The 23,459-nt window shown below is 46.6% G+C and overlaps 1 protein-coding gene and 1 long non-coding RNA gene across 9 annotated transcripts in view; one reads left to right on the plus strand and one right to left on the minus strand.

The window, feature by feature from the left end:
- CADPS2 (calcium dependent secretion activator 2) overlaps positions 1 to 11,103 on the plus strand; it is a 343,854-nt gene extending 332,751 nt beyond the window's left edge. For all 7 annotated transcript variants that reach the window (XM_083399351.1, XM_083399353.1, XM_083399352.1 and 4 more), the window contains 2 exons: positions 6,488 to 6,592; positions 10,124 to 11,103. In XM_083399351.1, the coding sequence (XP_083255477.1) occupies positions 6,488 to 6,592; positions 10,124 to 10,294 (276 nt within the window). In that variant the 3' untranslated portion in view covers positions 10,295 to 11,103. The remainder of the gene's footprint in view (positions 1 to 6,487; positions 6,593 to 10,123) is intronic.
- Positions 6,304 to 17,867, minus strand: LOC310658315. 2 transcript variants are annotated; one of them, XR_014502221.1, is made up of 3 exons: positions 17,637 to 17,867; positions 12,115 to 12,259; positions 6,304 to 6,414 (listed from the first exon to the last, which is right to left on the minus strand). It is a non-coding gene; the product is annotated as an uncharacterized lncRNA (long non-coding RNA). The 2 variants fall into 2 exon arrangements; XR_014502222.1 differs by having other exon boundaries at positions 6,304 to 6,417.
- Between the last annotated feature and the right edge of the window lie 5,592 nt (positions 17,868 to 23,459).

A 23,459-nucleotide genomic window follows, 5' to 3' on the forward strand; every position in this document is an offset into this window, starting at 1 on the left:
AGTGCTCCCGGGCCCTGAGAGTGGAGCCCTTTACAGCTGCGTGGATCCAGCCTGGCTCAGCTGTACTATTTAAGAGAGGAGGGTTTGTCAATTTCTATTGACAATGGAGAGAGTTTTTCAGCGCCTGTAGCAGTGCTGGACGCGGTTGGGGATCAACGCCAGCCATTCAAGCTGCACCCTCTTTCATTGCTTTGGTTTGTTAATTCAAGACTAAAGGTCCGCTGAGGGGGTTTAGGGGGTTTAAGAAAGCTGATGAACTGAAAGCGTTTACGGCCCTGGTGTGGCAATTTCCATAGTCGGTGGCAACTATTGGCACGGAGTGAGCTGTGTCCTTGTTGACCCTCTGGTTATTAAAAATGCACAAGTGCTGCGCTTCTCAATATTTCAACACTCTTTCATTGTCAATACCACCTTCTGAGCCCTTCAGCTTCTTACTTGCTCTAAAGATCTTCTTAGATTGGGTTTGAAAACTTCACCTTAAACACTAGATTAGACTGATGTTCTGTTTTCCGTGCTCCTGTTGATTTGTTGAACCTTCCTAGGGCTAGAAAGCAAGTAGCAGCTTGATGGGAAGACGGGTCGCTAATATGATTTACCAGTCTACAGTCATGCACAATAAGTGTGAATAAATACAGGGGTCTTGCGGAGTCAACCCTAGCCTTTCCTTTTTTTTCCCCTCTTTTTTTTTTTTAACTTCAAAAGAGATATTTCAAGGGAAAATGAAGTGAGTAATACATGCCCTTACAGGAGCTGTCTGAACTATGTATGGGGGAGGGAGGAGGGAGAGAACAAATTTTCTTTTAAAATGGTTGGCTGCTGTCATGCACTGGTGTGAAAAATATATATATAATATACACTTTCTGTTTTATTCCTGTGTAGGCAACAGCGCAGCAACAACAAAAAAGCAATAATGCCATAGAATTGACATCAGGGCACAATGTAATGCCTTTTTCAATTTTCCCTCCTCCAAGCTCAGGGGAATGTGATTATTTGGGGTGTCGTTGAAAAGTATTGTTGTTTTTACCGTAAGAACTTTGGAGTCTAGCAGGCATCATACATTGATGCGAAAGATAATAATAATTGTTTGTCTTAAAAACACAAAAAGCTTGCATACTGCCAGTGAACATTGTTTGAGACAAATAAAGGTATAGCTTTACTGTGCTCAAAATGCAAAGGGGAATCTGGCTTCCTTAGCTTTCGCCGTCTTAGCCGTTGTATTTAGAAGGCTTTGGAAGGGAATGGTTTGGCTAAGATTGGTTGGAGTCAGAGGTGGAGCTTACAAATTTTGTTAAGGGCCCTTCCGCTCCCACCCCACTGCCATATAATTTGAGCACTGGCTGTCCTTGTAAAAAAAAAATTACCTGTGGGTTGTCATTTGTTTAGTATATTTTTGCACTGAATATGAGAAGAGCCCTGCTGGTTCAGACCAAAGGCCCATCTACTCCTGTTCTCACAGTAGCCTACTGGATAGAATAACTGTAGAGTTGGAAGGTACTCCTTGAGGCATCTAGTCCAACCCCCTGCAATGCAGGAATCTCAGATAAAACATCCAAGAGAGTCTGCAACCTCCTGTGGGAGACTAGTTTGATCCCTGTTACCTGGGACAGCCATTGAGATATTTGAAGATGGCTATCATATCTCCTTTCAGTCTCCTCTTTTCCAAGCTAAACATCCCCAGCTCCTTCAACCGCTCCTCATAAGGCCTAGACCCTTGATCATTCCAGTCGCCCTCTTTGGCACACCTTCCAGCTTGTCAACACCCTTCCTGAATTGTGTTGCCTGCGGAAAGCAAGCAGGAGCACAGCCCGCACTTTCCCTACTCGTAATCAGAGGTGACTGGTATTCAGAGGCATACTGCCTGCAATACTTGAGGTAGTGGGCAGCCGCCATGGTTAGCAACCACGGTGAACCTTATTGTGCTGTTCTGTCTTACACTGGGTTGGATCCCAAGATTTTGTTCCGTCAACAGGAGGAACCCTCCTGTAAGCAAACGAAAGCTTGGGATCCAACCGCAGCTTTGCAAGCCCTGTTTTGAGCTCGTGAGAGGTTGGGTTAAGATCAAGCATGATTGGGACTTTAGCAGTGATGTGATTTCATTTGGGAGGCTTTTGCAATCATCTTCAAAACAAGTCCCTCTGGTACAGTGGCAGTGTTTGCTGGGAAGATTGCACCCAAAATGTGCAATATACCTTCCCAAAGACGCTTCTGCAATTAGAACCTTCAATGTGCATTGCCTCTCAGCCAGCAAGGCTCCATTTGACTGTGTATCTTTATGCTAAAGTGAAAAAAGACTTCCCAGGTGTGTGTTCTGGGTGCTGTAAGAAGCACGTCAGCACTTCCCCTTTCAGGCAGCAATGACATGGGGCTTTCTTTAACCTGCATTTATTCCCGAAAACCTTATGCACATCCAAGCACCCTTTGCTGTAGGTAGGGCGAATCCAGCCTGCAAAATATTCCAGTCGAAAATCCTGTGGTCCTTTTGACTTCCAAATAGAAATGCATTCAGTGCTACACAAGGCTCGTTTTCTATTAGTAAGGAATGGAAGACAGCAAAAGGGTGACTTAAATAGAAATGGATATTAGAAATCATGCTCAAGATTAACACTTCTCAGGGCTTCCCGCCCCACTCCACCCTGCTACTTGCAACTAAATACAATGAAGGGTGATGCTAAATGTAAAATTCCGGACCCGGCGCTGTTTACCAGCTTATCCTGTCCAGTGCTAAACAGTGATTTTAGCATTTAAAGGTTCACAGAAAGGGGCAACAGCGAGCACAGGGCCCTGTTTGATGTGTCTGCACGGGGCACATGGCATTTGTGTGTTTAGGGGAGTGACTTCGGCCAAGGTTCTTTTCTCTATTAGCCTCCCGCAACCCCATTAATTTCCTTTTCAGGGAACGACAAATCACAACACTTCCTTCGACAAGCTGCAGCTTGCTCATTTGTGCAAAGTGGCACCACTTCTGCTCCCGACTTAATTGTTTGATGCCCGGTCTCCTTTGCATCACTAATCGACGGCCCGCAACGTGGGCTTTTTCCTTTTCTCGGTCGAGGGTGCCGGTCTTCCCATGGAAATGGGCGGCACTGGATTGTGTTGCACACCTCCGAGGTTAATTCTTCCCAAGGTCTGTTTGATAAGAGAACAGATTGGGTCTATCATATTGCATGTAACAATGAATAGATACAAAAGAACAAATGGTGGTTGAGAGAGTGATCAGGTGAGCGAATTTATTGTCGCAGTGAATTCACTCAGATACCATCTGTTAAGCTACATGACACTCATCCCAATGTGGCTGACAGCATTTATTTGAATGCCACCTGTTATCCATGAATTTAAAAATAACTTCTAATCAATAATCTTTTTAAAATATTATATACTGTATATATGTGTGTGTGTGTGTGTGAGAGAGAGAGAGAGAGAAAGAGAGAGAGAGAGAGAGAGAGAGAAAGCCTCGTAAAAGCAAACTCTGCAAGGCACTCATCTTTTAATGTTTGCTTACTTCCTATAGACAGGATTCAGCTCTGAAGAGAATATATCAGAAATAGATAATAAGTGAAAAGGAAACTCCTAATTTGCATATATTTGCATGCCTGTTCACAGCCTTTGCAGGTGCTAAACAACAAATGGTGGCTAGGTATTGTGTTCAACAATATCCTTATTTTGAAATAGTAACACTACAATGCCTCAGAATTTATATTTCAGAATTTTTAAATCATGGCTAGCAGTCCTAGAGCAGATGGAGTTCGGCCAAAGAATCCCAGGAAATATACTTTGTTAAGGGTATTGGGAATCATAGCTCTGTGCAGAGGAGACTTGCACACAGCGTCATTGAAATGCAAAGCCAATCACAAGTCCTGCTGGGGGTCATCTCTACTCAGGAACACCAGGCTTGCCACCAGTGCAGAATTTAAATGCAAGACCTAGTGCAAGCCTGGCTAGGATCAGGTCTACTTTGGAACCCACCAGATGCATGTGGTTCCCCACCTCTGTTCTAGAAGTGCTGCTTTGGGACTCAATTCCGAGGAATTTCCCCAGCACAAGCCATATCAAAACATTGGTGCAACTCCCCATTTAGCTGGGCTTTGAGCAGAAAGCATACTGGCGGGCTGCGAATGTTATCATTAGCTCAGTGGTATCTGGGAGTGTACTTGCCGTCGTTTCAATCTTTCCTGTATTGCCAGGGCTTGTCCAACCAGAGAGGCAAAATAGGCTCCCCCTTGGGGTGCCAAAATTCCAGGGGTGCCTGAAAGTGCTTCTGCCCGTGCTTTTGGAGGATGTGCATGGATGAAGTTTAGCAGCTCCTTGGCTGGGTAGTATCTTCTGCTTCCCAAGAGACACACTGGAAGATACCGGTACTTCTGGTCTTCGCTGCCCAGAGAGGGAATAGACGAGAGGGTTTTTTAAGGGCAGGAAGTAAAGAACTGCCAGGCATTAGAAACCAAAGGAAGATGATTATCTGGTTAACTGTTCATTATTTAAGATGCTGTTATTTCACTGCTCAGCCTAACATGCACATAATAAGCTGCAAGATGGGTGCAGCATTATTGATGATGTTGTTGATGTTGTTGTTGTTTAGCCAGGGCACCTTTCTTCAGCCCTAATTTCTGCTTGCTTGGTTCTGGCTGCGTGTACTTTGTGTTCCCCATTTCTTGTGTGTGTGCGCGCATACACAAACATATACATACCCTCTCCTATTGTAAAGGAAGAGGAAATTATGTTAGGAAAAGGTTTAAAGCTGCTTCTTTCTTTCTTTCTTTTTAAGAAAGCACTGAAGTGCTAATTCTCTCCAAATGCAATTTTGCTCCAAAATGAAACCACCACTCTGTTTTTCATACTTTGACCACAGGGTTCTGTTTAGTAATTGATACTGAGAAAGACAGACGGTACAGAGGTGGTTTGTTTTTCTATTTTGCCTTGGCGACTGGTTAAATATCAGTGTTACTTATTTTAGCTAAAGCCTTCCTAACATCTTCAATTAAGAACATTGAATATACCTAGTAAGCAACCAGGTAGTGCCTTGGCCAACTCCAAAATGCCTTCGCCTTTCATAAGGTCAGTATTTACCTCACGGATGGGAACCTTTGGCCTGTTTCTGGACCGCAGCTGCCTTTATCCCTGAGCACCCATTGTGGCTGATGCGAGGCAGGGTGCTCCAAACCGTCTCTCTTTTTGAGAGAGATTCAGTCACGTCTCAGGCTGTGAAATTAGCTGGTTTGGAGCTCTTGCAAAAAACAACAACCCATTTTCCTAACAGCCCAGACTTCCCAATAAGGGATGTGATTAGTGCTGTAGGGAGCTGGGGGCGAGGGATGGAAATCACATCTGGCAACCAATGCACCGCTTTGGTTTCAGATAGTACATGGGTAAAGGTAAAGGGACGCCTGACCATTAAGTCCAGTCACGAACGACTCTGGGGTTGTGGCGCTCATCTCGCTTTACTGGCCGAGGGAGCCACCGTACAGCTTCCGGAGGTCATGTGGCCAGCATGACTAAGCCGCTTCTGGCAAACCAGAGCAGCGCATGGAAACGCCATTTACCTTCCTGCTGGAGCAGTACCTATTTATCTACTTGCACTTTGACGTGCTTTTGAACTGCTAGGTTGGCAGGAGCAGGGACCAAGCAACAGGAGCTCACCCTGTCGCGGGGATTCAAACCTCCGACCTTCTGATCGGCAAGCCCAAGAGGCTTAGTGGTTTAGACCACAGCGCCACCTGCATCCTTAGTACATGGGTAGACAAATCTGAAAAGCCCGGGACACAAATTTTATGGCCCTCTAGCGGCTATGGTAGCTCAGAATCATAGAATTGATTATGCCCAGGGTCGCTTCCTACCCCCTGCAATGCAGGAATATGCAGCTGCCCCATATGGGGATCAAACCTGCAACCTTTGTGTCATACATTATCAGTTCCCTCATCCCAATTTTAGCGTCTGTCTGCCTCTCCCCCCCCCCCCCGCTCTATTTCATTACACCCTTGGTAAGAGAGTGAGAACTGCAAAAAACGGCAGGAATTGTGTTTCATCGTCGGATGCCCTCTTCTTCCATTAGACTTCATTTCCCTTTTTGCTAAGTGAAACTTGCAGAGCTGTGCAATTTTCCCCTTCGTCTCTGTAAATAATCTTCTTCCCCCTACTGTTTTAGCAATCAGTTATTTCATGTGAGCGTGCGCACGGAACACTCCTTTTTGCCTACAGATCGCGATGTGCGAAACACTCTTTCACATGAAGATGGCCCAGCTCAACGGCACTGAGGAGTTTTTGCTAATGCTAATTCGCGTGAAGACCAATTCAGGTCAAGTTTGCCAATTTCCTAGCAACGACACTTGGCGTTTTACTGACCGGGATCAAGGCATCGTTGACTTCAAGGGCTGATTTGCAGCCTGTTTGAAGGGTCCAATTTGCCTCTCGTCGCCAGATCTGCTAAATAAATAATGGCGGACAGGACATATCTATAGATATATATTTACTGTCTCTTCTTTTTTCTTAACAGCAATGGTACAGTAACTCTATGAAAATCATATGCGTGTGGCTGGCTGATAGATTAGAACTGCAGCTTCATATCTATCAGCTGAAGACTCTCATCAAGATAGTGAAGGTAAATATATTAGAATTTGATTGCACCGCAGCATTGAAAAGAGAAGCAAACAATGAATTGTTCTGGCCTTTTTTTTTTTCTTTTCTTTTTTTGAAAAAAGCAATTTTATTGGTTCTTAAACTAATACAATAACCATTGAATACTACCTAGCAGTACATCCAGGTGTTTGTCTCTAGACATAAACTGACACATTCAACATTCAAATATATTAATGTAACCCCTCCACTGAGAATATTGAGTAATTGATATAAGGAGGTCTTGATTTGGGTCATTAACATAGTTAAAGAATGGGGTCCACATTTCTTGGAACACGTCTCTCTTCGTTATGCCTTTAATTGCCCTCTTGTGTCTGGTGAGATGCTCAGACATTGCTGTATCCCAGATATTGTGCATCATATGCATCAATATAACAATTTCCCCAAAGCTTTGAAACACTTCAGTTCATTTGTAAGTTCAACTGTGTAAGGTGGATATTCCACTTTAAAAAATGGGAGGGCAGCCCAATGAGTTCACAGCTGAGATGAGATTACATCACTTGTTCCAAACCTGTTACCCTTCAGCAGTTTTGAGACTAGAGCTCCCATCAGCTTGCTTGGCTGGCGCTGATGGGAGTTCTGGTCCAAAACAGCTAGAGATTGGGAACGTTGAATTAGTTCTTATGGTCTTGGTCTCAGTGATTCATGAGCCGCACCGAACCAGCTACAGCACTTGCTTGAAAGGGCTGAAGCAAAGCAATGCACTAGTACTCATCTTATTTGCAGTGAAAAGGTGCCTTTTAGAATTATCTGGGACTAGCAGAAAGAATAATTTGTTTAGTAGCTGAATCTGTGCTTCGCAATGGAAGTCACTCCAGCAAATCTAGAGTGGTGTATATAAGCCAAATTGTACAAGCAGCTAGTGTCTAATAAACATGTCCCCGGAGGGCAGAGCACTGCAGAACAGAAACCCAAAAGGCCACTTAATGAGTGATTGGTGAGGTGATTTAGTGGTCTGAAGGCCTATCTGAATCTGTTCAGCTACTTATCAGGTGCAAAAATGGAAGGCTGCACAAATGGAGATTGACTGATGGGGACATTTCCCCTGCCAGCAAATTGGATCCTACAGCTCCCAAGGTGATTTCAGGGGCCAAGCACCACCGAGTGGAATTTGTGTGAGTGCATACACGTAGCAAAGGAGAGTTAAATTGCATTTGCAGCTCCTACAATTATTTTTATAACTCTTTTTTTATTATTAATATGGATCACTAGTTTTGCATGAGTAAAAAAAATTCTACAAAAGTAGTTTGAAAGAGATGAATTGATCAGCCTTCAGCACGATCAACTGAAGAGTTTGCACATCAAACTGAAGTCTTATTTTCCAGTTCAGAAGCAGTAGTGTTTCGGGCATTCCTGCCACAGGCAGGGCCACGATTCGGCACACTTGCTCAGTTGTTAGCACTGGATCTCAATCTGGAGCCGTATTTTGGTATTCAGATCAGTGGCGTAGCGTGGGGGGTGCAGGGGGGCCGGCCGCACCGGGCGCAACATCTGGGGGGGGCGCTCGCACTCGCAGCTCTCTGCCCCTACCTGGCTCACTCACTCCCTCTCACTGCAGTGCTGGCTATGCGAATCCGATCCGAGCCGCCGGGTCGCCGCCCACTGTGGAGGGGAGGGTGCCAGGCGTGCGGTGCAGTGCGGAGAGAGAGCGAGGGACTATCTGGGGGAGGGACAGTGCAGTGGGGGGGGCGCAAATTACTTGCCTTGCCCCGGGTTAGGGGGCGCAAATTACTTGCCTTGCCCCGGGTGCTGACAACCCATGCTACGCCACTGATTCAGATGGTTGTGTAATGCAGTTGATCATGAAAAATACAGTCCTCGGTTCAGAATAATCAGCTAGTCGTGCAGCTAAAGGACATGTAAACCATCCAAGATGTGTTTCACTTTGGAAATGTGAAGCAATAATAAGTACAATCTTGTTTTTAAGCGCCTGTTTTAACATTCTTGTGATTGAAGGTTAACAGAGCATGGTCTTTTTGTATTCAGGGTAGTTCTCTCCCAACTCTGCAGATCAAAGCAAAAAGACAGTCCTGATTCCCAGTGGCTGTCAGCCCGACACATTTGTTGTGTATGTTTTGCTGCATGTGACAATGAAACGCAGCCTACATTGCAGCATTCAGGATGAATCGGCCAGTGTCTTTCATTAGCCCAGATTCTGCTGGTGGAACCATTGCTCGGGCAATTGTGCTGTACCTGAGCTATACCGTTACGGCAGAGTCATGTATTAAATTAAATATTTGTACTTACTCAAGGCACGCGATTCCCAGAGCTGCTGCTCTTCCTGATAACCTCCAGGAAAAAGCATCCCCAAGCCACACAGGCTATTGGAGAGTTGCTCATTAAGTTTAAGAGCCAGCTCATTCAAGACACAGCAATTACTTGATGAGAGTTTGATACGTTTCTTTGGAAAGCGTGTGAAAGAATGCTATTTTTTTAAAAAAAAAGAGTGCTGTTTTCTTCCCTGTTTTTGTGTAATGCAGTTCTCTCTCTTACACACACACACACACACACACACACTATGAAAGGTACCGGAAAAGAACTTTCTGTTGGGAGATGTTACACTGAGAACTACTTTCAGGCTTTTTAGCACCATAAACAAAACATTTAAATAGCTCTCCCTTGCCCACAGCAATACACTCTGGGGCTTGGGATCCTGTTCTCGTGTGTTGTGTTGAAGGAGGAAGCATAGCTTAGGGTTAAGAGCATGCGATTTCCATCCAGAACATTCCAGCTCCAATCCTTGACATCTCTAATTTGGGACTACAATTCCCATCATTCCTGATTACTGGTCCTGCTAGCTAGGGACGGTGGGAGCTGTAGTCTGAAAACAGCTGGAGACCCAAGTTTGGGAAACACTGAGTTAAAGGATCTCAAATACAGGGCTGGCAACAGACATCATCCCAAGCCCTACAGGAGCTGTTGCCCTCCAGATGTTCTGAACTACAGTTCCCAGAAAAATCAGGGTGATGGGAGTTGTAGTGCAGAATATCTGGAGGGCACCAGTTCAGTGAACGATGTTCTGAAGATGCCATGGTAGACTGTTGTGATCAAAACAGTCCAATGGTCTGCTTTTTACCTACCATTCCCTTTTTTTGCCAATTGATTTTTTTTTTTAATTTTCCATATTATTGCAGATTTGTTTAAAAAACTGAGCAAATTTAATATTTTCAACAACAGAAAGACTTCCCACCCCCTTCTTAGATGTGTCCATAATTAACCCTTATTGCTGCTTATATTTCATAGTTCTAATTCACATTCCATTTTTTCCTTTTATCCATCAGCATTAGTTAACATTTCCAATATTGTCACGTGAGGATTACGCATCCATTTATCAAGCCACGTTAATTCACCAATTCTATTCCACACACCTTTCCCCAACCCTTTATCGCGGTCAGGCCTTCATTCCGTCTGCCCCCTTCGATGAGACTGACGTTTTTAGGGAACTACAAAAGGGAAGAACTGACCCTTTGCTGAAAGTATTCTCTTGTCACTACAGAAGACCTATCGAGACTTCAGGCTGCAGGGCGTGCTGGAAGGAACCCTGAACAGCAAAACATACGACACCGTCCACAGCCGTCTGACAGTAGAGGAAGCCACGGTCTCTGTGTCTGATGGGAGCGGACTTCAAGGCATCACAATGAAGGACAGCGACGAAGAAGACGGCTGACCACCTGCTTCCCCCTCATGAGTGTTTGTTCCGTAACTTGTCCTCACACTTCGCGTTTATGGTTTTGCCTTAATGCCCCGATGCTATGGTGTAAAATTCATCCCACTTGTAAGGGAGGAAAGGTGGGCTAGAAAGGGGGAAAGGGGGAGGTATTGGGGCAGGGGTGTTTAATGCCGAAGACATTTTGAAGACAATGGCCAGGGTGGGGGGGGGGGTTGCATATTTTTCTATGTAGCTTTGCTTTGCACTTTTGAGAATGCCAGCATGGAGTGTGGGCTCCATCCCTTTCTGTTTGTCGCGTTGCCGTTTCTCTTCCTGTAACCGGACAGGAGAGCAGACATTGTACATTGCACAGTCATCATTGGAAACTGTTCAGAGCAGGCATTTCATCTGCAACAATTGCAGCCCGAAAATGTATTTCCCATGGTTTGTCGCTGTTGTGTTTTGTTTCTGTTGTCGGTCTCTTGCTTTTTCTTCATTCTTAGGAGACATGCATTTAAAAGAAAAACTTGGTCCCTAGTCCTTTGATTTTTGCTTTGTATAAAAGGCAAGAGGATCTCCAAGGACTGCCAGGGGAAACACACACACACACACACACCCTACTGCAAGTGTTGCATCTTCTCTCTTGCAAATTTAAAAACTTTCTCATCTCGTTGATTGTCCAGAAACCTGCCTTCAGTATTTCTATGTCTCTGTGAAAATTTGCAGGCAATAAGAATCCCCCTTTTCCCTCCTGTCATGACCACTTCTGTATCTAGCCCACGTTTGTACAAAGTTCCAAAATTAAAATATGTTTGCAATATTTGAAATCCTTCGACCTCCAGCGTGTGATTTGTTTTGCTGGCAGGAGAGGGCCGTTACAAAAATAAAGTGCAATTGTTTCCTGGAGCCCTGCAACATTTGATAAAGTGTTTTTATATGAAGAATTACCTGAGTGGTCTAGCCTATAGTTTTTTCATTTAAGAAATTACTTGCATCTCAATATTCTCCGGTGATGTCTTTTCAAAAAGGCATTCTGCTTTTGTATACCTTCCCATAAAATGCATACATCTCTGCCTATTGATGACAGCTTGAATGGTTCCAAAGTAATCTGGAAGAGCACTGAGCGAAGAAGTTGGGGGCGGGTGTTACTTATGTTCCTAGTGACCTTAAATGCCTGGCCTTAATTTAGCAGTGAAGTGCTTTACTTCAATGAATTCCTTAAACAATTCAGAATCGCTGTGGCTTACGCGACGGTTCTTTGCAAAGACAGGTCGCGCAACTTTGCGGCTGCTCTGTGAGTACAAAGGCTTGAAGGATTGAAAAGTAGTGAGTTTCAGAGAGGAGCTCATTGTTTTGTTTCGTTTTGAAGCGCTCATGTAAACTGCGCTGAACAAGGGCAAACAAGTTACACTTCAGCAGAGCTTGGCTCCTCCTCGAAGTGGCAATTACTCCTCGTTCTCCAAGAACTCTCGAGAACTTGAAATAGAGCTATTTAGTGGGAGAAAGGGCAAATAAAATATTCTGTGTTCTTGCACTGTCCTCACAAACAGGATGGCGAGGACAATATGTCTGGGGTCTAGCATTCTCTTTGGTTTCCCTTCAGGAAATAACCTTCCCAAATGATACCAAGAGATGCCAAAGATTTTTTGGATAGAGTGAGTGATGATCATTACTCCTTCCGGCAATGTTTGGGGGCTCAACACAGAAATCTCAATCAAAAAGCAACGGGAGTATGACATAGGTAACCAAATACACCCCATCCAATGGACTAAACTGTGGTCTAAACCTTCCTTCAAATCCATCTCAGACAACAGAAAGGAACACACCTTGAAACTTACCTATAGATGGTACCTAACACCATGGAAGCTGGAGCTGATACAGCCAGGAACCTCACCAAAATGCTGGAGAAGTTGCAGCTCTACAGGTACATACCCCCACATGTGGTAGGACTGCTCCAGAATCCAACCCCTCTGGACATCAGACCTACAAGAAATATGCAAAATAACAAAACAGGTATTAGAAGCCTCCCCAGAACTACCAGATCTACGATTATACTTTGAGGCATTGGGTTTGTGCTGGATTACTGAAGAACAAGCAGGTGACTGGGAGTGGCCGCCGAGACCACATAACACCGGTCTTGAAAGGCCTACACTGGCTCCCAGTACATTTCCGAGCACAATTCAAAGTGTTGGTGCTGACCTTTAAAGCCCTAAACGGCCTTGGTCCAGTATATCTGAAGGAGCGTCTCCACCCCCATCGTTCTACCCGGACACTGAGGTCCAGCACCGAGGGCCTTCTGGCAGTTCCCTCACTGTGAGAAGCCAAGTTACAGGGAACCAGGCAGAGGGCCTTGTTGGTAGTGGCGCCCTCCCTGTGGAACGCCCTCCCACCAGATGTCAAAGAGAACAACAACTACCAGACTTTTAGAAGTCCTGTTTAGGGAAGCTTTTAATGTTTGATGTATTACAGTATTTTAATATTTTTTTGGGAAGCCGCCCAGAGTGGCTGGGGAAGCCCAGCCAGATGGGTGGGGTATAAATAATAAATTATTATTATTATTATTATTATTATTATTATTATTATTGCTAGACTGCTAGATCTGGAAGGCATGATGGTAAATATGGATGGCATGCCTGTATGTGGTATGGCAGAGCCAAAATTTACAAGAGCTTTTCCAACCATGTGATCAGAAAGAACTTGATTAGAGTCCGGGGAAAACACAAAAACTTACTGGAAAGAAAGACACCACAGGAGCAATAACTAGGAAAAAGATTAATATGGCGAACCAGTGGGATACTCACTGCAGCCAACTGAAGTCAACCAACTATGCCTTGGGTCCCCCAACCTCTCTCACCACCAAGAAAAGCTAATAAATGAATAGAAAGAGAATGTGACGCTGACACAAAAACCTTGCACGTAACACTATGTAAAAGAATGAAAGTTTATGTCAGGGACGAGCCAGTGGTTTCAAGTTCCCCGGAGGGAGGGGGGAACCTGGGAGTGGAAGAAGAGGGCAAGGTGCCCGACGGGGAGGGAGATAATGAGGAGAGAGCTGTGGGAGGAAGCCGAGAGGAAGAGGCAGGAAGGGCTAGAGAGCCAAGAAGTTCACAGGAGCAGCAAGGGTTAAGCTCAAGCTCAGAATCTTTCTCCACAGCTCTCATGAGACATGGGAGAAGAGGAGGGCTGAAAGGCATGGGTTGCTGGAGGGGCAACCCGCAGGCCTCAGCAAAGATCTGAACTGAGTGACTCTGATGGATGATAAGATGTGTTAATGACCCACTGTAAATACTGTAAATACAGACTTTTTTAAAAAGTCATGGCAATTGTTGTGATGAGGGGATACCCTCAGCCCTGACAGTTTACCACCTCTCTCTTCTCCCCCCCCCCAACCTTATACCGACTACAACATTAATGTCTCACACCGGATAGAACTGATCTGTAGAAAAGACTTTATGATCTGAAAACAGAGATGCTGTACTTTTGTAACCCAAGAAAATCTTGTAATAAAAGCAATTTTAAAAGGAGAAACAAAAAACTTTTTAATAATAATAATTTACTATTTATACCCTGCCCATCTGGCTGAGTTTCCCTAGCCACTCTGGGCGGCTCCCAGTCAAGTGTTAAAAACAATACAGCATTAAATATTAAAAACTTCCCTGAAAAGGGCTGCCTCCAGATGTCTTTTGAAGATAGGATAGCTGCTTATTTCCTTCACTTCTGAAGGGAGGGTGTTCCACAGGGTGGGCGCCACAAGCGAGAAGGCCCTCTGTCTGGTTCCCTGTAACCTCACTTCTCGCAATGAGGGAACCGCCAGAAGGCCCTCGGCGCTGGATCTCAGTGTCCGGGCTGAACAATGGGAGTGGAGACGCTCCTTCAGGTATACAGGACCGAGGCCGTTTAGGGCTTTAAAGGTCAGCACCAACACTTTGAATTGTGCTCGGAAACATACTGGGAACCAATGAGATCTCTCAGTGTTATGTGGTCCCGGCGGCCACTCCCAGTCACCAGTCTAGCTGCCGCATTCTGGATTAATTGCAGTTTCCGGGTCACCTTCAAAGGTAGCCCCACGCAGAGAGCATTGCAGTAGTCCAAGTGAGAGATAACTAGAGCATGCACCACTCTGGAGAGACAGTCCGTGGGCAGTCCTGTGTACCAGGTGGAGCTGGTAGACAGCCGACCTGGACACAGAAATACGGTAACCTGCGCCTCCATGGACAGCTGTGAGTCCAAAATGACTCCCAGGCTGCGCACCTGGTCCTTCAGGGGCACAGTTTCCCCATTCAGGACCAGGGAATCCCCCACCCGCCCCCTGTCCCCCCAAAACAGTACTTCTGTCTTGTCAGGATTCAACCTCAATCTGTTAGCCGCCATCCATCCTCCAACCGCCTCCAGGCACTCACATGTTTTTTTAAAAAACAAACGCAAAGGAAGCTGCAGAGTCAGACAATTTGGCCTGTCTAGCTCAGTATAGTCTTACATTGAAAGGCAGTGCCTCTTCCAGTCTTACCCAGAGATGCTGGGGACTGACCTTCTGCATATGAAGTTTTACCACTAGACTATGCGCCATCCCAATACCAGTCTGTAGGTATTCACTGGTGATGGGACAGAGCTGCAGGTTAAAGATACACCTTGCCCAAAGCTTTGCTGGGAGTTTAGCTGTTGCCTGCAGGTACTGTATGTGGTGGGGGTGGTTTTTACCTTTGGTACGTAAAGAAAAAGCGAAACCTCCAGGAGGAAGCTAACTGAATAACCTGCTTCCCATTCCTACAATTCAGCCACTTTTAAAGCTACAAAAGTGCAAGCTGCTTAAACCGGTCCTTAAATTAGTTCGGTCCCGGTGCAAGGTGTGTGCCGCCCATGGCACATTAGCATTTCCTGCATTTGTGACCTTCAAATTCTCCAGAACCCTTCCTTGTGTAAGTGTTACGCAAAAGGCAGCACCTATAAGAGCACAAATGGTTCCGGCTCTCTCCACAGAAACCCAACAGAATCCCAGATCCTTTTAATTTAATTGAACATTGCTCATCTGGGCTCTCGCCAGGTATTAGCATCATTGGCCAACTATCAAGGATCACACTCAAGTCAAGGGCCCATCAATACCTGGGTTCCCCACTCCCAGCCTTACTGCTGCTGCTCCTTGTTATCATTGCCTGTACACAGTCCTCTTTAAGTGAGTAAGCATCACAGGAGAAAGGAGGAGCACCAACCCAGCCTCAAGCTTCTCTACCCTTCTCAATGGCTGTAGCCAAAAACACAAGATGGCACATCTTGCCCAATGCCCCCCTCCCAGAACTTACACCATACACTGTATCCCTGTTCTGAATTCTACTCACCCCTTTAAGCAGCGGCCAGAGAACCTCCAGCCCATGAGAATCATCATCATTTTAACATCCCTTCTCCCTAAAAATCCAAGGGCAGGTTACATAGCCAACACGTGCACAAAATTTACAAATGGGGCGTTAGATTCCCCCTTCCTTCTGGAATTTGCACTGATGGGACTCTGAAAAGGGATCCATAATCTCAGCATCAGATTCCATATTTCTTTCTACCAGTCCAGGAGCCATTCCTCTGACTCCATCTTTCCATTTCCTTTTTCAGTTCCTCTTAACAAAGGGAGACAATTAACCTTAAAGAGTCCTCTAATTGTGCAGTAATCCTTAGCCCCAGATATCTTACCCAAGTGCCCTCGAAGGTCGATGTCCCCTTATTAGCTCTAAAGATAATTCCCCCTAACTTTCTATTAAATTGCAGCAGGGCCTCGAGTGGTTCGTTGGGACTAGTTAAAGCATGAGCCTCGTCCTTTGCGCAGAACGATATTTTAAAATCTTTCTCCTAATCCCTTTCATGCCAGAATGCTGCCTTCCAGCTACTATCATGGGTTATGTAACAAGCAAAGGCGTGGCAAAGGAGGCAGCTTTGTCCAATGCTAATTAAAAGACGCCTGCTTCTTGGGGAAAAAGCAATGACAAATCTAGACAGCATCTTAAAAAGCAGAGACATCACCTTGCCAACAAAGGTCCGTATAGTTAAAGCTATGGTTTTCCCAGTAGTGATGTATGGAAGTGAGAGCTGGACCATAAAGAAGGCTGATCGCCGAAGAATGGATGCTTTTGAATTGTGGTGCTGGAGGAGACTCTTGAGAGTCCCATGGACTGCAAGAAGATCAAACCTATCCATTCTTAAAGAAATCAGCCCTGATTGCTCACTGGAAGGACAGATCCTGAAGCTGAGGCTCCAATACTTTGGCCACCTCATGAGAAGAGAAGACTCCCTGGAAAAGTCCCTGATGTTGGGAAAGATGGAGGGCACAAGGAGAAGGGGACGACAGAGGACGAGATGGTCGGACAGTGTTCTCGAAGCTACCAGCATGAGTCTGACCAAACTGTGGGAGGCAGTGGAAGATGGGAGTGCTTGGTGTACTCTGGTCCATGGGGTCACGAAGAGTCGGACACGACTAAATGACTAAACAACAAAAACTTTTCAGTAGAACCTATTAGTTGAAATTCTGCATGTCATGGAGTCAATAAACAAAGCAATAGGAAATAGCTAGAGCTGCAATGCAGTTTTTAAAAAATGGAATCATACAGTTGGAAGGGACTCAGAGGATCAACTATTCTAGTCCAAACTCCTGCAATGCAGGCAGCATTGAAAATTTGCCAGGCGCATTTTGCACCTGGCTATCAGCCACTTGCAACCAAGTGAAGATGCCCAAGTGCCAGGATGGGACCTGACATCTCCACCATCTGGAGGTGCATGCCTGGGGAATCCTTGGACCTTGATTGTTTTCACACACCAGCAACACATCCTGTAGAATTCTATCCATGATATTTTATTTGAAAGAATTACAGGAACCAAAAAAGTTCTATTGGAAAATACGACTTTCAAGCTGTCTGGCCCCCAAAACGGCAACTACGTATTTTGGCCACTGTAACCCTAATTTAAGAAGTCCTTTGGCGCCTAGCTTATATATCCGAGTTTCTAACACTGGAATGCAGGAATATGCAGCTGTCCCACATGGGGACTGAACCTGCAACCTTGGCATTATCAGCACCATTCTCTAACCAACCGAGCTATCCTGTTCCTTTTGATGTTTTTGTCTTCTCCATCCCAACCTGAGTCAGAAGAGACTCTGGTCTCTTGCTTTTTTGTGGGGCTTTAAAAAGGGAGAGAAAAACCACGTGTGCCAGTTTGAGCTCTTTGGAGGAAAGGAGAGATAGAAATGTAAATAATAATAATAATAATAATAATAATAATACCCCCTCCAAACAAAAGTTAGCAGCAAAGACAGGAGCCCGTGCCCTTTCTAACTCTTGCCCTGATCATGTGGGGAAATGTGATATCAAAGCATTTCTTCAATTACCTTGCCAATCCAAATTGTCCATTATCCCCAACAGGAGTCAAGCTGTAGCTGAGTGAAAGCTTAGGCTTCCAATTCAGCCCACTGTTAATCTTGCAGATAGGTCTATGGCTGGATTAGTCCAGCCCCAAATCCGCAACTCAAAACACCCCTCTGCTTGCACCAAAAATCAAACCTTTTAAATTGCCTCCTCTGAGGTTCTGACCCCTCCTAGGTCAGACTCTGCACTCAATGGCTTGCAGCAGCAAACTCAACACTCAGTGGTTTCAAACCGTAGGAGTTGGATGGGACCTTGGATGTCATAACGCAGCCTTTCCCAACTTTGGGCCCCCCAGGTGTCACTGGACTACAATTCCTATCAGCCCCAGCCAGCATGGCCCAATGATGGATGATGGGAATTGTCATCATAATTGTGAATTATGATGTCCAGTAACATCTGGAGACCCAAGGTTCAGATAGGGTGATCCAGTCCAACCCGCTACTCAAGACAGGATCTAACAGCCTTCCCCAACTTGGCTCAGGCCTGCAAAGCTCATCAGCCCCAGCTGGCAGAGCCAATGGTCAGGGCTGATGGGAGCTGAAATCCAGTATCCCTAGACGGCACCTGGTTGGAGAAGCCTGAACTACAGCCTTGTGACGGGCCACTTTCTCCTTACATATCCCCATCAAAGGAGTGCCTGCTGCTTCCCAAGGCAATCTATGCCACTGTTCAACAACTCTTGATTCACTAACCAGCAGGGAGGGGCACTTCCCCTTTTAATGTAACCCCCCCCCAAAAAAAAACTATTTAATAATAATAATAAAAAATCCTCATGAAATAAGATGTGAACTAGAAAAAGCGTACACAAACTCTTTCCTTTGCTCCTACTTTGGGTGGGGGGTTTACATGTGGTTGCCCTATCACAGCTACCCTAAAATCCTGGATTTCTCCCTTGTCCAGCTGTCTGTCACTTCCGGCCATAGCGAGACCAGGCAGGGAGGGAAATATGGATTCCCAAGTCGCCCCGGAAGCTGGGCACCCGAGGTCAAGCAGGACCTTCCCCAAGGCAAATGAGGGGAGGTTGGAAGGGGATGTGGGGGACTCAACGAGTCACTTCTTGGCAGAGAAACACCTGTTGGCAGGTGCAGCGCCCGTGGCTCTAGGGTTGTTCTGCACAGGATGGGACCAGGTGGTTGCGGTGATTTTTTTTTCATATGGTGCTGAAGTGACTTCAAAACAACCCATAGTAGGGCTGCCATACATCCAGATTTTCCCAGACATTGACGGGATTTCAAGGGCAGAACTGACGTCGGAGGAGAATTTCCAAAAGGCGGTGTTTTGTCTTGGTCAATCAAAAAAATGTGGTTTGGGGGTGGTTTCCTTTTGAAAAGCTGGAAAACTTTGGGAGTTGTCTAAAAAAAGTTCAGCAACTTTCGGGTTTCCCTAAAACGGAAAGCTCAACAATTTTGGGGTCTTCCTAAATGGGGGGAAATTGATGGGCAGCCGGCGTTTTCTTCCGTGGTTCCCTTAAAAAAAGCTCCGTTGTGCACACATACCCATGAATTTGTAGATCTATCTGCACTTGGCTACCCAGAGCTTAAATACATGACCTTTCACACACCCTTTCCAACACACGCATTTGCAGAGGATCCCTAACTTGGCAGAGAGATAAAGATAGAGAAGACCTGAAACACAGGACAAAACTGTATCAATACAGAATGCAGCATTTTACATTGAAATACGGGACAATCTTGTATCATACAGGACCGGTGGCCACCCGTCCTCAGCCCCGCTGCCGATCAACCAGGAAACAAACGCGCGCCCGGCCACGAAGGCGGGCGACCTGCTCCCAGGCCGGAGCCCTTGGGCCCGGGGCTCAGACGAAAAGAGAGCCGCCAGGCCGGGTTTGGCGCCCTGCACCGGCTCGGAAGGAAACTCCTGCTCCGCTTCTTGGCGCCTCGTGCCAACGCTGGGCCCCGAAGCGCTTCATTCATACTTACCCGGATTCCCCGCTGAAGGAGACCCAAATAACCGTGGGGCGCAGGCGGGCCCTTCCCCAGGACTCCTGGGGAACGCCAAGCGTTTACACCGCCATTCCCTCCCGAACGGCGCCTCTTCCCAAGCCGACAGGCCAAGCCACGCCCGCCACGTAGCCATTGCGCTTTTTTCACACCTGAGGCTTGTTGGCTAAAAGGGCTTCCCAGGCGCGCAAGTGTCCGGGCAGGATCATCACCGCCAGCTCTGCCGCTTAGAAATAAGCTCTCTCCCTCGATATGCAGAGAATCAGAGCATTTCGGATTCGGGAGGACCACCTAGGCCAACTCCCTGTAAGATCACACCTGGTTTTAAGAGCGAAAAGCCCAGGGGATCCTTTCCCGGGGTGGAGGCTTCCTCTGGCGCGTTCTGCGCGCTAAGGCGCAAAGCGCAGGCCCCGCTGGAAGCTCGTTAAAAGAAACTTTCTGCTGGGCGATTTCAGAGACCAGCGGGTTTTCTATCAGCACCCTCTCCCCGCTTTCTGGAACCTCTTTCAGGACTAAAGACAGAAGGACTGTGCAGTTGACTTCCTCGCAGGTTGTCGGGGCTGCAGTCCTGCGCGTTCTTGGACAGCACTGAAACCAACAGAACCCGGTAGGATCATTGAGGATTATTAAATATTATTAAATATTAAAAATACAATCAAACATTAAAAACTTCCCTAAACAGGGCTGCCTTCAGATGTCTTAGGGAAAGGGGTGGCACTGTGGGGTTAAACCACAGAGCCTAGGACTTGCCGGTCAGCGGTTTGAATCCCCGCGACGGGGTGAGCTCCTGTTGCTCATCCCTGCTCCGGCTCCCTCGGCCAATAAAGTGAGATGAGCGCGGCAACCCCAGAGTCGGTCACTACTGGACCAAACTGTCAGGGGTCCCTTTACCTTTAAAAGTCAGATACTGTAGTTGTTTATTTCCTTGACATCTGATGGGAGGGCGTTCCAAAGGGCGACCCCCTTATTTCTGAGCATCACAGTGCTTTCCCACCCACCCTTTTGTGGTTTCGTCTTTCCCCATACTACATCTGCAACCCTCACATATAACTGTTGCCCCCCCCCCAACAAGTGAACTTTTGTTAAAGCAGGCAAGCCTGGTGAGAAACTATGCTGCCTGATCCTAAATGTCTGTGTATACCTGTTTGATGGGGGGGTGCTAAAATGCTTTAGTCACAGGAGCCCACTCGAGAGAGCCCCAAAGTTGATGGGCATCAGTGGCATAGTGTGGGGGGTGTAGGGGGGCGGCCGCACCAGGCACAACATCTGGGGGGGGGGCGCGCTCGCACTTGCAGCTCTCTGCCCCTACCTGGCTTACTCACACTCTCTCACTGCAGTGCTGGCTGTGCGAATCTGATCCGAGCCGCCGGGTCGCTGCCCACTGTGGAGGGGAGGGTTCCAGGCGTGTGGTGCGGTGCGGAGAAAGAGCGAGGGACTATCTGGGGGAGGGACAGTGCGGGGGGCGCACAAATTACTTGCCTTGCCCCGGGTTAGGGGGCGCAAATTGCTTGCCTTGCCCCGGGTGCTGACAACCCACGCTACGCCACTGATGGACATTGCCACTGAAATGGGGTGTGCCACATCTTGTGGTTGATTTTGTCAGGGCAGGGCTTACTTGGGGCTCCAAATATTTTATTCAAGAAGGCACCCTTGGCTTTGATAATTTTCTTTCTGTGCTATCACCTTTTCTCTAGGAAGTGTGCATGGTTTTCCCCACCCCAACTTCCATTTTATCTTCACAACAACCTTCTGAAGTAGGTTACGCTGAGAGACAACAACTGACCCAAAGTCACCCAGCATAGCTGAGAGGGGTTCTGAACCCTGGTCTCCCAGGCCCTAGTCTAACCAAAACTCTTAATGACTACACCACATCGATGAGAGGAAGGCACTCTGCAATGCCCAAAGGCCTTGTTTTTTCTCATTATGGCCCCATGTTCCAAGACTTGACTCTTAGAGACAGGTGTGAGGGCTGGGGGAGCCAAGACTCAATTAAACCAAAGATTTATTTTCTCTGTCTACAAAGAAGCACAGCTTTCAAATGGTTGCTCATATGCATGTTTACTCAGAAGCAAGCTCCGCTAAAAAGAGACCTGCTTCTGAATGAATGTGCTTTAGGTTTCAAGGTTTTACTTCATTGTCCTCAACGTTATGCCCCTTTTCACAGGCTTCTGTTCTAGAGCGACTGTCTTTTTTTCCTCCCTTTCTGAGCTCTTTTGTCTTTACCGTTGGAGTGAAAGGCAGAAAAGCAGCAACAGGAAACATTTGCAGGCACGGATATGCAGAATTGAGCTGGTGAACCTGTTTAATTTCTCCCTGAGAGGTGCCCTGATCAGTTAGCTATCTTTGTATTTTATTGATAATTAGTAGTTGTATGCAAGTAAGATGTTGTTGTTTAGTCATTTAGTCGTGTCTGACTCTTCGTGACCCCCATGGACCAGAGCACGCCAGGCACTTCTGTCTTCCACTGCCTCCCGCAGTTTGGTCAAACTCATGCTGGTAGCTTCGAGAACACTGTCCAACCATCTCGTCCTCTGTCATCCCCTTCTCCTTGTGCCCTCCATCTTTCCCAACACAAGGGTCTTTTCAAGGGAGTCTTCTCTTCTCATGAGGTGGCCAAGGTATTGGAGTAAGATAAATGGCCTTTAATTACTGAAAGTGCTCTGGGGAGGGGGAATGGCTCTTATATATTTGCAGGGGGCAAGGGAGCATCTTAGGCTAAGAAGATGTTGTTTCTTCGACGAATGGAGTCAGAGAGAGAGATGTCTGCCTCCCCTGAGGTATTTGTTACCTGCACAGGTGAGGCCTCGTCCACCTCTGGTCACATGCAGAGGAAGTCTCTCCCAGGCCAGGAGGAAACAGGAAATTCTGACTGGCTGGTCCAGACACCCTCTTTTTACGTCCCCTCTAGGAATGTTGTATTTGACTGCTCTGTGTCTCACATCCCACGGGGATGTGGGCATCCCGTGTGGCAGTGGCATGATGGGATAGAACAGTGGCTCTCAAAGGGTTTGGCGTGCCACACTGGTGTGGCAGGAGAGGCTGGCAAGTGTGGCAGGAAGCTGTATTTTTGGATACTTTCTGGAAGTCAAGAGATCATACTATAAACTAGTTGTGTTCTGTGTGACCAGTCAAGCACTTCTTTTTGTTTTCCAATGCATTTCTTGTCAATTGAAAAATCGGTGTGGTGCGAGCAAATGTTTCCTCGGAAAGCGTGGCCCAGAAAAAAAGATGCTGAGAACCACTAGGATAGAAGGATCCATTTCCTGTCTTCTGGCCCTGCGACTTAAGGCCGTATTGTTTTCCCTTCAGCTGCTAATGCCACCTCTTCTTGACATCTTGCTGTAGTAATAATTCCATACAAGGGTTTCTGTGCCAGTGGAGGAGGAAGGAAGGGCAACCTCTGGTTTTGCAGCAGGGACAATGAAGTCATGAAGCCATTTACCAACCCTCTGCATGCAAACTAAATAAGCTTTGCTCAGAGCGAAACCCATCAAACGAGGTACACAGATGAAAAGGCAGGTGATGTTACTAGGTGTGCCTTGGGGGTTAAACTCTGATCCAGCTCTGTCACTGGAAGCCCAGGGAGCAGGGCCGTCTTAAATATATCCACGGCGCCGTGGTACAAAGATCCCTCCGGCGCTGGAGTTTCCCAGAGTTGCTGACCTTTTTATGGCGCTGCTGGCAGCTTTGTGGGGCTGGAGGAGGCAGCCAGCGGCTGGAGGGCGGCTCCTCTGGCGGAGAAGAGGCGAAAGGCTCTGGGCACAGCGCTGCTTCAGCGAGGCGGGCAAGAGCGGCAAGCTGATGCTGGGAGGCGCTGCATCCAGC

This window comes from Podarcis tiliguerta, assembly GCF_965153285.1.
Source record: "Podarcis tiliguerta genome assembly, chromosome: 10".
NCBI lineage: Eukaryota > Metazoa > Chordata > Lepidosauria > Squamata > Lacertidae > Podarcis > Podarcis tiliguerta.